General features: G+C 38.7%; 1 protein-coding gene across 9 annotated transcripts in view; it reads left to right on the forward strand.

Annotated features, from left to right (window-relative positions):
- The first annotated feature begins 11700 nt into the window (after positions 1–11700).
- The window catches only part of mapk10 (mitogen-activated protein kinase 10), a 91653-nt gene continuing 90096 nt past the window's right edge, over positions 11701–13257 (forward strand). For 2 of the 9 annotated variants that reach the window (XM_067424634.1, XM_067424637.1), the window contains exons 1-2: positions 11708–11821; positions 11922–12013. In XM_067424634.1, the coding sequence (XP_067280735.1) occupies positions 12011–12013 (3 nt within the window). In that variant the 5' untranslated portion in view covers positions 11708–11821; positions 11922–12010. Of the gene's footprint in view, positions 12014–13257 lie in introns of all 9 variants that reach the window. The other 7 variants (XM_067424640.1, XM_067424641.1, XM_067424635.1 and 4 more) reach the window with 6 other exon arrangements.

Here is a 13257-nt window from a genome sequence, read left to right on the forward strand (position 1 = left end):
TTCTTCCTTCAAAACAGAATCCGGAGAGAGGCAGAATGAGTGCTATTTTAAAACAGACCGCTGAATTTTTGTTTTCAGGCCTAGACTGGGTAAACCAGGCCTGAAAAGCCTGATCTGCCGGCGATTTGATTTTGCCCTGCAGCTCAGTCTGGAAACCTTTACATTCATTTTTCCTGCTTCTGTTACACATTTGCGGGAACCAATCACAGGCTTATCCACCTGGCGCGCTATTGGCAGGTTTAACACAATTACAGATAGAGAAGCAATGTATTGATGCCAGATGATCACGCCTCTTGTGGTCTGATTGGTTTAAGGACTATCTAATTGTCCAATTGGATACAGAGACATTTGAACTATGCCTGTTGATCACACCTAGCCTGACGTGGTCATACTCAATACTAGTCGAGTCTGAAACTGCTCCATTGGGTTGTGATCATGGGGCGTGTTTAAACCGAACCAGGAAAGACCTCCATTGGATAGACCTACAACCAATCAGAGCAACGAAGCGACGCATTGTCAAATGTCAACAGAGCTCAGCTGCACTGTGTTGCCAAGTCCGCGTTTTTTTCCGCGAGTTGTTTTCTATGTCCGCGGGTTTAAGCAACTATTATGTGATATATAGACCCATGAGTGCGAATTTTAGCAGGCAACCTTGCCAAAATAACACACATTTTACCCCCCAAACGCCCTTTTTTTTCAGGAGAACCCCCCGAGAAGCTATTGTTTAGGGCTAGTAGTTGGCGGGTTTTGTTGTAAAAACTTGGCAACCCTGTCTGCACGCACGCTGGAATAAACGATCTTAGCCAGTGTTGTAAAAAAAATAAAAGAATTTAATGATACACAGAGTACTTACCCAACATGATCATCATTTCTGAGAGAAATTGTGATGGTGAATGCATATAGAAACAAGCTCTTCGTTTAGGATTCGAGTAAATATAATCCAAGCCCCTTTGATGACGTGCATGATTACGTTACTGTTTATCATCTGTCCGTCATCGTCTAAAGCCCGCCCTGATGATTTCATTGGTCCAAACAGTTTCTGTTCGGAGATAATTACTCCTCTATGGAGCGATGCCAGACCGAACTGCCCGACCAAAAAAATTTGTGGGCAGGGCTAAGTTCGGCTGGCATCCAGGCTAGATCACACCTCTTGTGCAGTAAAAAATACAGAGCAGATTTTTCAAAATCTTAAAGAACTTTACGTAACGTCATAACATCATTTTAAATACACACAGATGTATCTAATATGATAAACAGAGGTCCGTTACCTCATACTCATGACCGGAAAACCAAAAATGGCGCCGGCGACTCTGTCAATTCCCGTTGCTCGCGAGGAGTGTGGCTTATTACCATCTTATTAACAATCGCTTCAGCGGCCTTGCTCAGCTCCACAACACTTGGCCCTGCACTGCTTCATACTACAGTAATGTTAATATTCGCATTAATGTACATAATTTCTGCCCGAGTCCTATCCCGATTCTTTTCCCCCGGCTGTGAGGTGAAGACCACATGTCCCAAGATGCTGCACTTAAACTTGCCTTCATCAAACTACGCCTTTGTTTTGAATAGGCAACCTCTAGTGGACAGAAAAGTTACAAAATGCACCTTTTAATTCATTGAAAGTCTTTGGAATGTGCTGGAGGAGACTTTATACTTGACAAGAGTGCTTGACTCTTGCATTGTCAATACAAGATCTTGAACAAAATCTGATGCACCTCTTGATGGAAATAAATGTTGTGATGTTATTTCCATGTTATGTTCATAGAAGAAAAAAAAATTGCCAAATGTTACAAAATTACGATTTTTAAATATTTCAATTGGAGACCTGAATTAAGTTTAATTTTAATTTTTACAGTGAAGTGGAAAAAAAGAATACAACATTTTCAAAATACAGTTGAAAGCTGTGCATGATGTGCCCCTTAGTGCCAATTGGGCATCGTTTAAATGTCGCGGCCTACCTGAGCATTGTTTCTGACCATGTCCATCCCTTTATGACCACCATGTACCCATCCTCTGATGGCTACTTTCAGCAAGATAATGCACCATGTCACAAAGCTCGAATCATTTCAATTTGGTTTCTTGAACATGACAATGAGTTCAATGTACTAAAATGGCCCCCTCAGTCACCAGATCTCAAACCAATAGAACATCTTTGGGATGTGGTGGAGCGGGAGCTTCGTGCCCTGGATCTGCATCCCACAAATCTCCATCAACTGCAAGATGCTATCCAATCAATATGGGCCAACATTTCTAAAGAATGCTTTCAGCACTGTGTTCAATCAATTCCACATAAGCAGTTCTGAAGGTGAAAGTGGGTCAAACACAGTATTATTATGGTGTTCTTCATAATCCTTTAGGTGATTCTTTGATTTCATTTGTGATTAAAAATGTACAAGATGCTTCCAAATTGTATTCCACAACAGACATTCAACACTGTTGCATAAGTACAATGAACTTGGATATTTAAAGGTGAACTATGTAGTATTTTTGCAGTAAAATATCCAAAAACCACTAGGCCGGTGTTATATATTTTGTTCAGTTGAGTACCTGCAATATCCCAGAAGTTTCCAACTATTTGTAAATTGTGAGAAAATTGCTATTTTAACTAAGGACAGGGACGTTTCAGCATTGCATTTGAGGGAGTCGCCTGTCAATTGCGTCATATCTGCGTTACCCTCGGTTTCGGCTTTTATTTGGCAGGAGCGCTTTACTCTTAGCAGTGTGAACAAGTAAACGCACGGAGTAAAGTCATAACATCGTTTTGAACACACATAAATGTATCTAATATGATAAACAGAGCTACATTACCTCAAAATCATAACCGGAAGAGGCGCCCGGCGAATGTGTCCCGTCCCGTCATAATAAAAGTCCCGGTATTCGCGAGGCGGGTATTTGTTTAACAATCGCTCCAGCAGCTGTGCTCAGGTCCATAACACTCGGTCCTGCTCTGCTTTAGACTACAGTAACGTTAATAACCGCATGCATGAATGTGATTTCTGCCCGAGTCCTATTTTCCACCGGCTGTGATGAGAAGACCACATCTCCCAAGATGCTGCGCTCACACTTTGTGTCATCAAACTACGATTTGTTTTGAATAGGCGCCCTCCAGTGGACGAAAGCTGCATAGTGCACCTTTAAGTCATTTCAACTTAAATGAGTGCATAACTTATAAAAAAAGTTGAAAATTGCTTAATTTGATGAGTTATAATATTGATTAAAGCAATGCAAAGACATATATTGTCATAACTTAGTATTGATAAAAAAAATGTTTACAGTCAGGCAGTTCAAAATGTTATAAGAGTGGTAACTGGAAACAATATATCTCTGAAACTATGAATCATTGAAGCATTGATTATGGGGGAAAGAGAGAAAACAGATTCGACCAGCTACAGTATCCAATGAGTGTAGAGCGGGGAAGGGTCCATATACAGCAGTCTTTTTTTTTTTTTTTTTGTAATTCATGAAAGACTGTGACATTTACGGTAAAAAAACGGTTGATGTGGTTGCCAGATATTTACAGTAAAAACCTATTGAACTATAATATCTGTTTTACCTTTGAAATACACTGACAACCACCAAAAACAGGTGGTGATGAGAGAGTCACATGAATAATTAAAACTCATCACAAGCAGCCAAGTTCACTTAAGGCAAGTTGAAGGTGAACCCATGTGCAGTTTATTAACATAAACATGAACAAAATACACAATAAACAAAGACTTGGCTTGACTCAAACCATGAACTGAACTTGAAAAGAAACACAGAAACACAAGACAAAATAGGAACACGAGGGCTATAAAAAGACTAATGACTAAACAAGACACACCTGTACACAATAAAACAATCAAGGCATCACATTAGGGCAAGGTAGTCACAGAACAAGAAATAAGCAACAAAGCAACAAAACTTCAAAATAAAATACATGAGCCCATAAACCAAAACTCAAAACTAAACGTGACATCACAAGCTGAGAGGGTAAAAATAGTAACATGTGCACAGTGTCACACACACAAATACTGAACACCATCATGCTAACACACACGACAGTAAAGCAATGCAATAAACATTAATTTAATAACATTAAATGCACATAACTGATAAGAAAAAACACATATAAAGAAACTTACTGTTAACCAATTAACAGCATTAAACACACGAGGGTTTTGCCAATCATTATTGCATTTTCGGGTCTTTAGCGACCCAAATCTAATACAGATGGACCTCTACCGGTCACGATAATATAAAAGGATATCAGTTACAGTTACAGAATAATAAAATAAAGCATATTTAGAGTTGGAAGGGTTCAGTTTGAGCAGATGTTTTACATCATCACTGTCAGAGCTCATTTCCTAGTACATTCAGCATCTGCCTCATATTCGCCATCTCAAATATATTCTCCAAATTATAATTTTTTATCTTCAAAATTAAAGAGGGGGTAAAATGCTATTTCATGCATACTGAGCTTTTTACACTGTTAAAGATTTGGATTCCCATCCTAAACATAGACAAAGTTTCAAAAACTAATGTTGGACGTTTGATGGAGTATTTCTGTGTCAAAAATACTCCTTCCGGTTTCTCACAAAGTTTCGGAGAGTTTTTTTCGAGTATGGGTCGGCTTGAAGTCGATAGAGCGGAACATGGGCGTCGCTAGGCCCTTTTTAGGGGTGCTTCAGCCCCCCCTTAACTTATGCCTCAGCCTCCCTAAAAAATATGCGATTAACCTTTAAAACATATGAAACTGGCAGCAGGCTTAGGCTTTGTCCCGTCTTTAAGTCTGTCTGTGTGTTGAGTTCTTCAATTCGCTGCCGCAGCGGCACCGATCAGAGCCCACGTCAGAAGCAGAGGTGTGTGTGTGTGTGTGTATGTGTGTGTGTGTGTGTAAATCTGAGCCTCATTGGTCTGTCACCGCTCGTCAATGTCAAAATATTTGAGAAAACCAATCAAATCAGAGTAGGCAGGCTTTACGCGCAACTCGACAACGTAAAGTAAGAGAAATGTAATCAGTTGAAATAAACATTTATGTTTGACAGCTGCTGCTTTAAGTTAGAAATGTTAAACAATAGACAAAAATATTCAGGCAAATTAATAATCATTTGTCTAATTTCGTCATTTTGAGTTGAAAATATGCCTATATGATTCATAATGTAGCCTAGGCCTAATTAACGAACAAGAAATATTAAAGCCATTTTCAGATAGGCACATTGATAAGGAATGTGTTTATATTGTAAATTAATATAATTCCATTTGTAACCTTCAGTTGCCTAAATAAAATAAAAATCTCAGTTTTTTTCAGTATTGGGCATATGAGTAATGAAGGTGTTTATATAGTGAATTAATTCAATAAACTTAAACTTTAATAAACAGTACCTAAATTAACATGTCCAAGAAAATTATTCATAAAACATATCAATATCAGTATGTTAATATGTAAACCATATTTTTACTTTCTTCACTGACGAAAATGGAAAAACTAGTCTATATCAGTCAAAGCTCAGCGTTATGAGGGGAAGAGACAGGAGAAGATAAAAACAGAGAAAAAGAGAGATGTGAAATAAGAAAGACAAATAATCTACAAATGCACGCCCATAAACACTCCGCGCCGCGCTCCACTTTATTCCTATGGGTGACATCAAGCGACTTCAACGCTTCAGCACAGCATCCCGGGAAGGCAGCGCTGCATTTGAACTAATTTGAACGCAGAAATGACGGGAAGCTTCACAACATCGCATCGCAAAGTGGATTTCCACGCTCACTGAACAGGTCACTAAATACAGTACTTACCACAGAGACGGACGTCCTGCTGTTGCTGTTTCTCCTGTTCAATTTATTTCAGCCTCCGAATGATTCTGGATCATTATCTGTATTAGCTGAGATCGATAGCCATGGGTTTCTCCAGGCTTGAGGACGTCACCGCTTTGTGCGCATTCGTCATTCTTTAGCTCCGCCCACTCGATACGCCTCCAGGCGCTCGTTTTTTTCCGGAAAGACTCGGTACAGCCTATATTTCTTTTATAAATATAATAAAACTAAAGACTTTTCGGAGATATGAAGGATGCAACACTACTCTATAGGTATTTAAGATTGACATGAGATTGACTGAAACTGAGTGTTTCACCCCCCCCCCCCCTTTAATATTTAAATCGCTGACAGTTTCTTCACCAGATCCACCATCAAGTGACAGTGACACTTTGATTGCATTCAGAACTTGCTCTGCAGTAAATCTCATCCATTTCAAGTGTTCTTTTGTTTTCTGCCTGCTGTAACTATGAGTGAAACTTCACTTCATTAATGTGTATCAGACATCGCCATCTTTTGGAATCAAGGTGAAAAGGTTTAAGATTTAACAGGTTTTTACTGTAGCATTTTGTTTAAATCACAATCATTTTATTTAGAGAGAACTTCAGAGTAGTTCAAAATTATTGTTGATATTGTTATTTTATTGTTATGATTTATTTATGGAGACACTTAATATTCCACAATATTATTGATTTGACTGCACTGACCCTGTTGTATGAGAACTTAACTGAGCTGGACAATGACATCATTTTTTTACAGAACTATTTTATTGATAATCTAACTGAACTGAATCAACTGAGTCGTTTACCGGAACTGAATTAACACTGATCTGACTTCAGATGAACAACAGACAAAAGGCATAATTTTCCTGTATTCTGTGTTGTATAAAGTGGTATATAAATAAAGGGGACTATTGCCTCAAAAATGCAAATTTGATTATGTGATTAATCTCGTAATTGTTTAATTCATGGAAGGAACACGTTTTTTTGTTATTTAGTTTTTTATATACTTTTAAATGAGCAGATCATTATCTCCCTCTTTTTTCTAGGCCTTTAACATTTAGAGAATAGGTTATTCTTTGTCTGTTTGGATTTTATTTGTTTATGATGTCTGAAAATGTTCCACCATGACTTAACAGCGAGTGACGGCAGGTTTTCTCTGCCCAGGGTTTTGGAGTTTTGTGCCTACAGGGCAAAGCAGCACAGAGCGCTCCTGGCTCCCGACCAGGCCATTAAAACCTCTGTGGGGATGCCGGAAAGGAAAAGGGGAGGAGGGGACGACATACTAGATTGGTGGGTTTGGTAATTGCGTGCCCTGGTTTTGCAAATATGCTTCCTCATGCACTTTTGCTACACCTCTGAGGGCCATGAGTAAAACAGCCTGTCCCAAAGAGATTCGAGTTTTCAACAGGATTTGTATTGAAACACTGGATTGGAACACTTTTTGTTTCTGACTCTAAAGTTGTACTATAGCAACTAAATGTTGCTCCCTAAAGGCCCAGTTGAATGCAGAAGCTAAATAGGCTTTAATCCATCTGATCTCATGCATCTGATTCATATATGTACTTTACATAAGAAGCTGAACTCTATAGGCTTCAGATTCATGCAGTGGCTCGCAGACAGACATAAGCCACTGACTCTCTCAGAGTATACAGCACGTTTAGTTCAGTTGACTATTTTCAACACTGATAAAATAAAATAAAAACAAAAAAAGAAGAGAGAACCAAATTAGTATATTCATGTGATCATGTGACACTAAAAACTGGCATAATGATACTGAAAATTCAGATTTGCATCACAGGAATAAATTACATCTTAACATGTTGAAATGGAAAACGGAAGTTATTTAAAATTATAATAATAATAACATACTTTTATTGTTTTTATTTTTGATCAAATAAATACAGCCTTGATGCGCGTAAGAGTCTTCTTTCATAAAACTAACTAGAAGTAACTTTGCAACTACATGCCAACTAGTAGTCATTATAATATAAGCTGTCTTCTTAATATCTGCTGACACTTTATTTTGATGCTCCCCCAACAGACATTCCACTAACTAGAAACTTTGCAAATACACCATACGAATACACCTTACGTGGTAGGCCACATAAAATCACTGAGCGGGGACAGCGCATGCTGAGGCGCACAGAGCAAAGAAGTCACCAGCTTTCTGTAGTCAATAGCTACAGACCTCCAAACTTCATGTGGACTTCAGATTAGCTCAAGAACAGTGACTAGTGAGCTTCATGGAATGGGTTTCCATGGGTTTCCATCGCTGCATCTAAGTCTTAATCACCAAGTGCAGTGCAAAGCGTCAGATGCAGTTGTGTAAAGCAGGCCACCACTGGACTCTAGAGCAGTGGAGACATATGCTTTGGAGTGACGATGACATTGTGCCAAGTGTAAAGTTTGGTGGAGGGGGGATTATGGTATGTGGTTGTTTTTCAGGGGTTGGGCTTGGCCCCTTTGTTCCAATGAAAGGAACTCTTTATTCTTCAACATAGCAAGACAATTTGGACAATTTCATGCTCCCAACTTTGTGGGAACAGTTTGGGGATGGGCCCTTCCTGTTACAACATGACTGCGCACCAGTGCACAAAGCAAGGTCCATAAAGACATGGATGAGTGAGTTTGGTGTGGAGGAACTTGACTGGCCTCCACAGAGTCATGATCTCAATTCGACAGAACACTTTGGAATGAATTATGAAAGCGGAGTAGGGCCTTCTCGTCCAACATCAGTGCCTGACCGCACAAATACGCTTCTAGAAGAATGGTCAAAAATTTCAATAAACCTTGTGGAAAGCCTTCCCAGAAGAGTTAGAGCAGTTAGAGCTGCAAAGGGTGGGCCAACTCCATATTACCCTACACTGAGTTGAGACTGTTGGGTAAGAATGCTAGGTTGATTCAACCCAATTTGGGTTGAAAGTTGTTTTTAAGAGTGGTTTAATCATGTTGAAATAGAGATCTTTAAACAATGAAAGTAGGCATTTACTGAGAGCAATGAGGTAATTACAAAACAATCTCATGTAGCTTATTCAAATGTAAAACAACGACCCAGATTCCAGATGTATATGTAAATAGCAATTTCCTATACTCAGAAAGTGGTTATTCTAATCTATGCAGAGGCAGAGTAGTACAAAAAAAATAAAAAATACATTTGTATATTTTCTTGTCTGGCCCATGTGCTAGTCATCCTCAGCAACTGCATTACAATGACAATGATTGATGGTGTATGTCGGAGTATGTTGAGAGTATTTTAAGGTGCTCTGCATAGCAACATTCCCTTTGCACTGATAAGGGCCACAGCAGCCCAAATAAATGCAACGGACTAAAACATACATTTTTATTTAGAGAAAGTAACACATAAAAAGATCAACAGAGAAACATTACAGTCGGAGATTACCTTATCATCACTCAGAGCTTGAAAGTTGGCTTTCAATAGCTAGAGGTCAAGTTTGTCAGGAAGTAATTGAGCTTTAATGGCTTCCTTCCACTAAGTGTTCTGTTGCTTTTGCATTTACAATGCAAGACACGCCCCCTAGTGGAATTATGTTGTCATTATAAAAAGCCATCTTTGCACTGGAGGACTGGTCATTTTGAAAGTGTTGTTAATAACAAATCATATTTATATTCACTCATTCTTGACTATGAATTCCAGTTTTCCTTGTGTGTGTGTGTGTGTGTGTGTGTGTGTGTGTGTGTGTGTGTGTGTGTGTGTGTGTGTGTGTGTGTGTGTGTGTGTGTGTGTGTGTGTGTGTGTGTGTGTGTGTGTGTGTGTGTGTGTGTGTGTGTGTGTGTGTGTGAAATGAATACCCAGATACTAACACTAAGAATACTAAGATACTTTCACCACCATAAAAATGGAACTATGTTCTTCAACAATCATGAAATATGTATCTGATTCTCCCCGATAACACTGAAAGCCTTTTTATGTGCCACTCTGCAGAGTGTAACAGAGCTGTCTTAGTGTATGAAGCAAATACTGCATCTGGAAGATGGAAATTCGACAATAGGAGATGAAATGTTAAACACAGTTGTGTTCATGTGGATTGATTAGATGCGTGAGGCTCATAACTTCCCCTACACAGCATTGGCAATGTCTGCTGTCGATAATTTCCATAATGATATTACATAAAGATTTTCTCGAGTGCTCTTGATTTTCAAAGTGGACCACTTCACTCTGGCACGGCTTGGTCGATATTTACAGACGCTGGAAGAACTTTGCTTGTTCTGTCACAAAATATGAGACAGCTGAACTGTAATATTGCAAGTTCTTTGATTTTAATTAATATACAACAACAGCACTGAGGAAATTCCCAGTTGAGCCCCGGATTCACTAAAGGGCTTGGGGGTGTAAAAGTGTGAGAGGGCATTATAGGACATTGTTATGCACAGGCTGTTGGATATAGTCCCACATGAGGGCTGATATGATTAAAGCAATATACTCATGGAGACAGGACAGTAATTGTGAGATAGACGCCCTAAGCATCTTGCGTATTCAGCATTTTCTGCCAATTGACACTGCTCTATACGTTCAGAATGATGACAGCTTGCCTGAGAATTGGGGCTGCCAGTCATTCTAACCACAGCTCTTGAGCTCTGGAGGCTTTTTAGTTAATGAACAGATCACAAGAAACTCTTATGTTAATTCACTCATGGTTTATCTACCTTTCCAGTCTTCACTGTAAAAGAAGCATGTAACAATAAGGCACAATGTACTGTATAAATATGAAGGGATCTCACGCTATTTTTTTATCTGTATTTTGAATTACGGATTGAATTAGGTTGTTTTTTAAGGGTTAACAGAAATTTCCGTTAACTTACTGGATAATGTCCTGGCAGGAAATTACCAGCACATTTCTGTGTTCTTTTTTACAGTGCTATTCAGCCGCAACATTACTGCATGTCTGCAGGGGTCTGGGGACATGGAAATGAAAAGAAAGCAACAAATAAATAAATAAAAACCTCTGAAGTGTGCTCTGAAGGTTTTTTTTTTTTTTTTGTATACTGTATTTTATTTTAATTCATTTTTATTAGCATTTGTTATAATGCATTAAAGTAAATTTAATCAATTCTGAAATAAGAATATATAAGGTATAATATAAGATAAACCAAATATGTGTGTTTATATATATATATATATATATATATATATATATATATAAATTAATTATTATTATGGATACATTGATTCATAAATTATTGTTATTACTGTTATTATGATGCATGCAACTAGCCTCTCATATGAAACACTGTTTATAGGCCCTCTTGTTGTCAGTACAGTAGCAATTGGTGATGTGCGATCCGCAAATGAATCGTTCGTTTGAACCGATTCTGTGTAATCCAAAGTGTGTGCGCTAATCTATAAGGGAGAACTTTGGAGAAGAAACGTGTTGAAACATTAAATTACGCACATTTAACATTTTTATTTATCCGAGCATGTTGGAAAATTATTTGGCATAAACGTAGGCTACACTGCACTAAATAGGCTACGACCAATTTACAATTTACTGCAAAGTGCAAACCATATTTTAGCCTAAATCATTTAAATGATTTAACATATGTAGGCCAGTGGTTGTTGATTATTAGCTATTATTGGCTATTAATTAGTTCGTGTTGCCTTTGCTAATATTAGAACTTATCAGGAAATCCGAATGCGTGGGGTAAATGTTGATGAATGAATCGAAAGAATCTGTTATAGATTCCTTTGAACTGATTCACCGGAAAGAACTGTCCGAGCGAACCGATTGTTTAAAATGAATCGAATGCTCTGTGAATGCTGTCTGCTCACTGCCCGCCTCCAAACACGCAGGCGGCGGTCATGTGCGCAAAGGCCCACCAATCTACAGATGCGAGATCAGCCCGCCGCTCCTCTCCATCTCCTCACTCCTATGAGACCGCTCTCGGCTTTGACGTCATCGTGCGCTCCCTCCGGTTGCCAAGGCAACCCGTCTCCCGCACCCCCTCCTCTTCCCATCCCTGCACTGGTAGGATCCATAATGGTACAGGCAGCATCCTGCAGCACAATGGTGAGCGCGCAGTGATTCAGCATCCAAACTCAGGCTTTAACCCTTGTATTTTATTTCAACTAGCTTTATTTCTTTTTATCTGTTTGGTCCGTCCTCACAGTGGTCTTTAAAACCGTCGCCTACCGGCATGTTTTGAACAGGACTGGACTGTCACCGGACCGGGAACGTCGGACGGGCAGCTGGCACGGAATGGTAGGTCGGTGGGAGATGTTGATGCGGGAACCTGAAGGGTGGGGTGATGAATATTGATCGCTATGAAGGTTAATGAAGTCGATGCCTTTGTGGCAAAGGAAAATAAATGATCCGTCACAATTGGCGGTGCGCACGAGAACGATGAGCCGCGTAAACAGCAGGATTTCTCCGGTGTTTACCGGATCTGAGCGCACATCCATCCGTGTTTTTCCTGCATCACTCGCGGTCCTGCATCATATGTCCTGTTTGCAGTGACGCCAGGCCTTTGTTAGAATATGGATTGATAGAATGTGGAGTCACAACAATGACATGTATATGCAAATGCAGGTTAATGCATAAGCTGTTTAATAATGATATAACGCTCTGTTTTATTTAAAGAGGCTAAATTGATTGAATTTTGTTAAATGATTGAAGTTAAATTCCAAATTCTTCGTGCATTTGATATTTATACTGTTATCAACGCATATGAGTTCATCATGGAGTCTGAGATGGGGTATATGGTTAATGCACCTGGTTGGTTTTTTTCCATGTAAACTACTAAACAAGTGTATCTCTTTTAAAAAATAATATACACAAATCGATAATAGATCTAAATTTAGATTTATGTGCATTGATTTACTTGTTTAGTACAACCATTATTCAATAACTATTACAATTAAACACTATATTAGATAGTTTTTGTTTGCACAAGTTTTTTTTTTTTTAGGGATATTGTTGATTTCCGGTTTGAAATAACACGTCAACATCACATGACAGGATGTGACGATTCCATGCAATGCATCATTTTACATAAGACTGCATCACAGTTAAAAGCTATTAAAAATTCGAACGCGCATTCAATTTTGACGCAGAATACAAAGGGCTCTGCGTTAATTAATGCATTACCTGAAGGTATTTGTTCAGTGTGTTGTGAGCTTAACTATATTTGTGCATTTTTTTGCATTCAATTGTGAACACTAGTGCATTTTTAATGCTTAAGGGGCTGTACGTAGAATTCATAAACTTTTGTTATTTGCGACACCGGTGGCCATTAAGTGAACTGCAGACAGCATATTTTTGCTTGTTCTCTCACTCGTGCACACGTAACACAAGAGGCGGAATGTGATTTAAGGCTTCGATATACCTATGGCGAATTTCATTTTTATTCTTCGCTTAGAAGTAAAAAATATGAAATACCTTGCAGCGAACATCTCGACACCGTACGCTGCTGAGAGTGATGTTTAGATGATTACATAAATGTTTTA

This window comes from Pseudorasbora parva, chromosome 18, assembly GCF_024679245.1.
Source record: "Pseudorasbora parva isolate DD20220531a chromosome 18, ASM2467924v1, whole genome shotgun sequence".
In the NCBI taxonomy this organism is placed as follows: domain Eukaryota; kingdom Metazoa; phylum Chordata; class Actinopteri; order Cypriniformes; family Gobionidae; genus Pseudorasbora; species Pseudorasbora parva.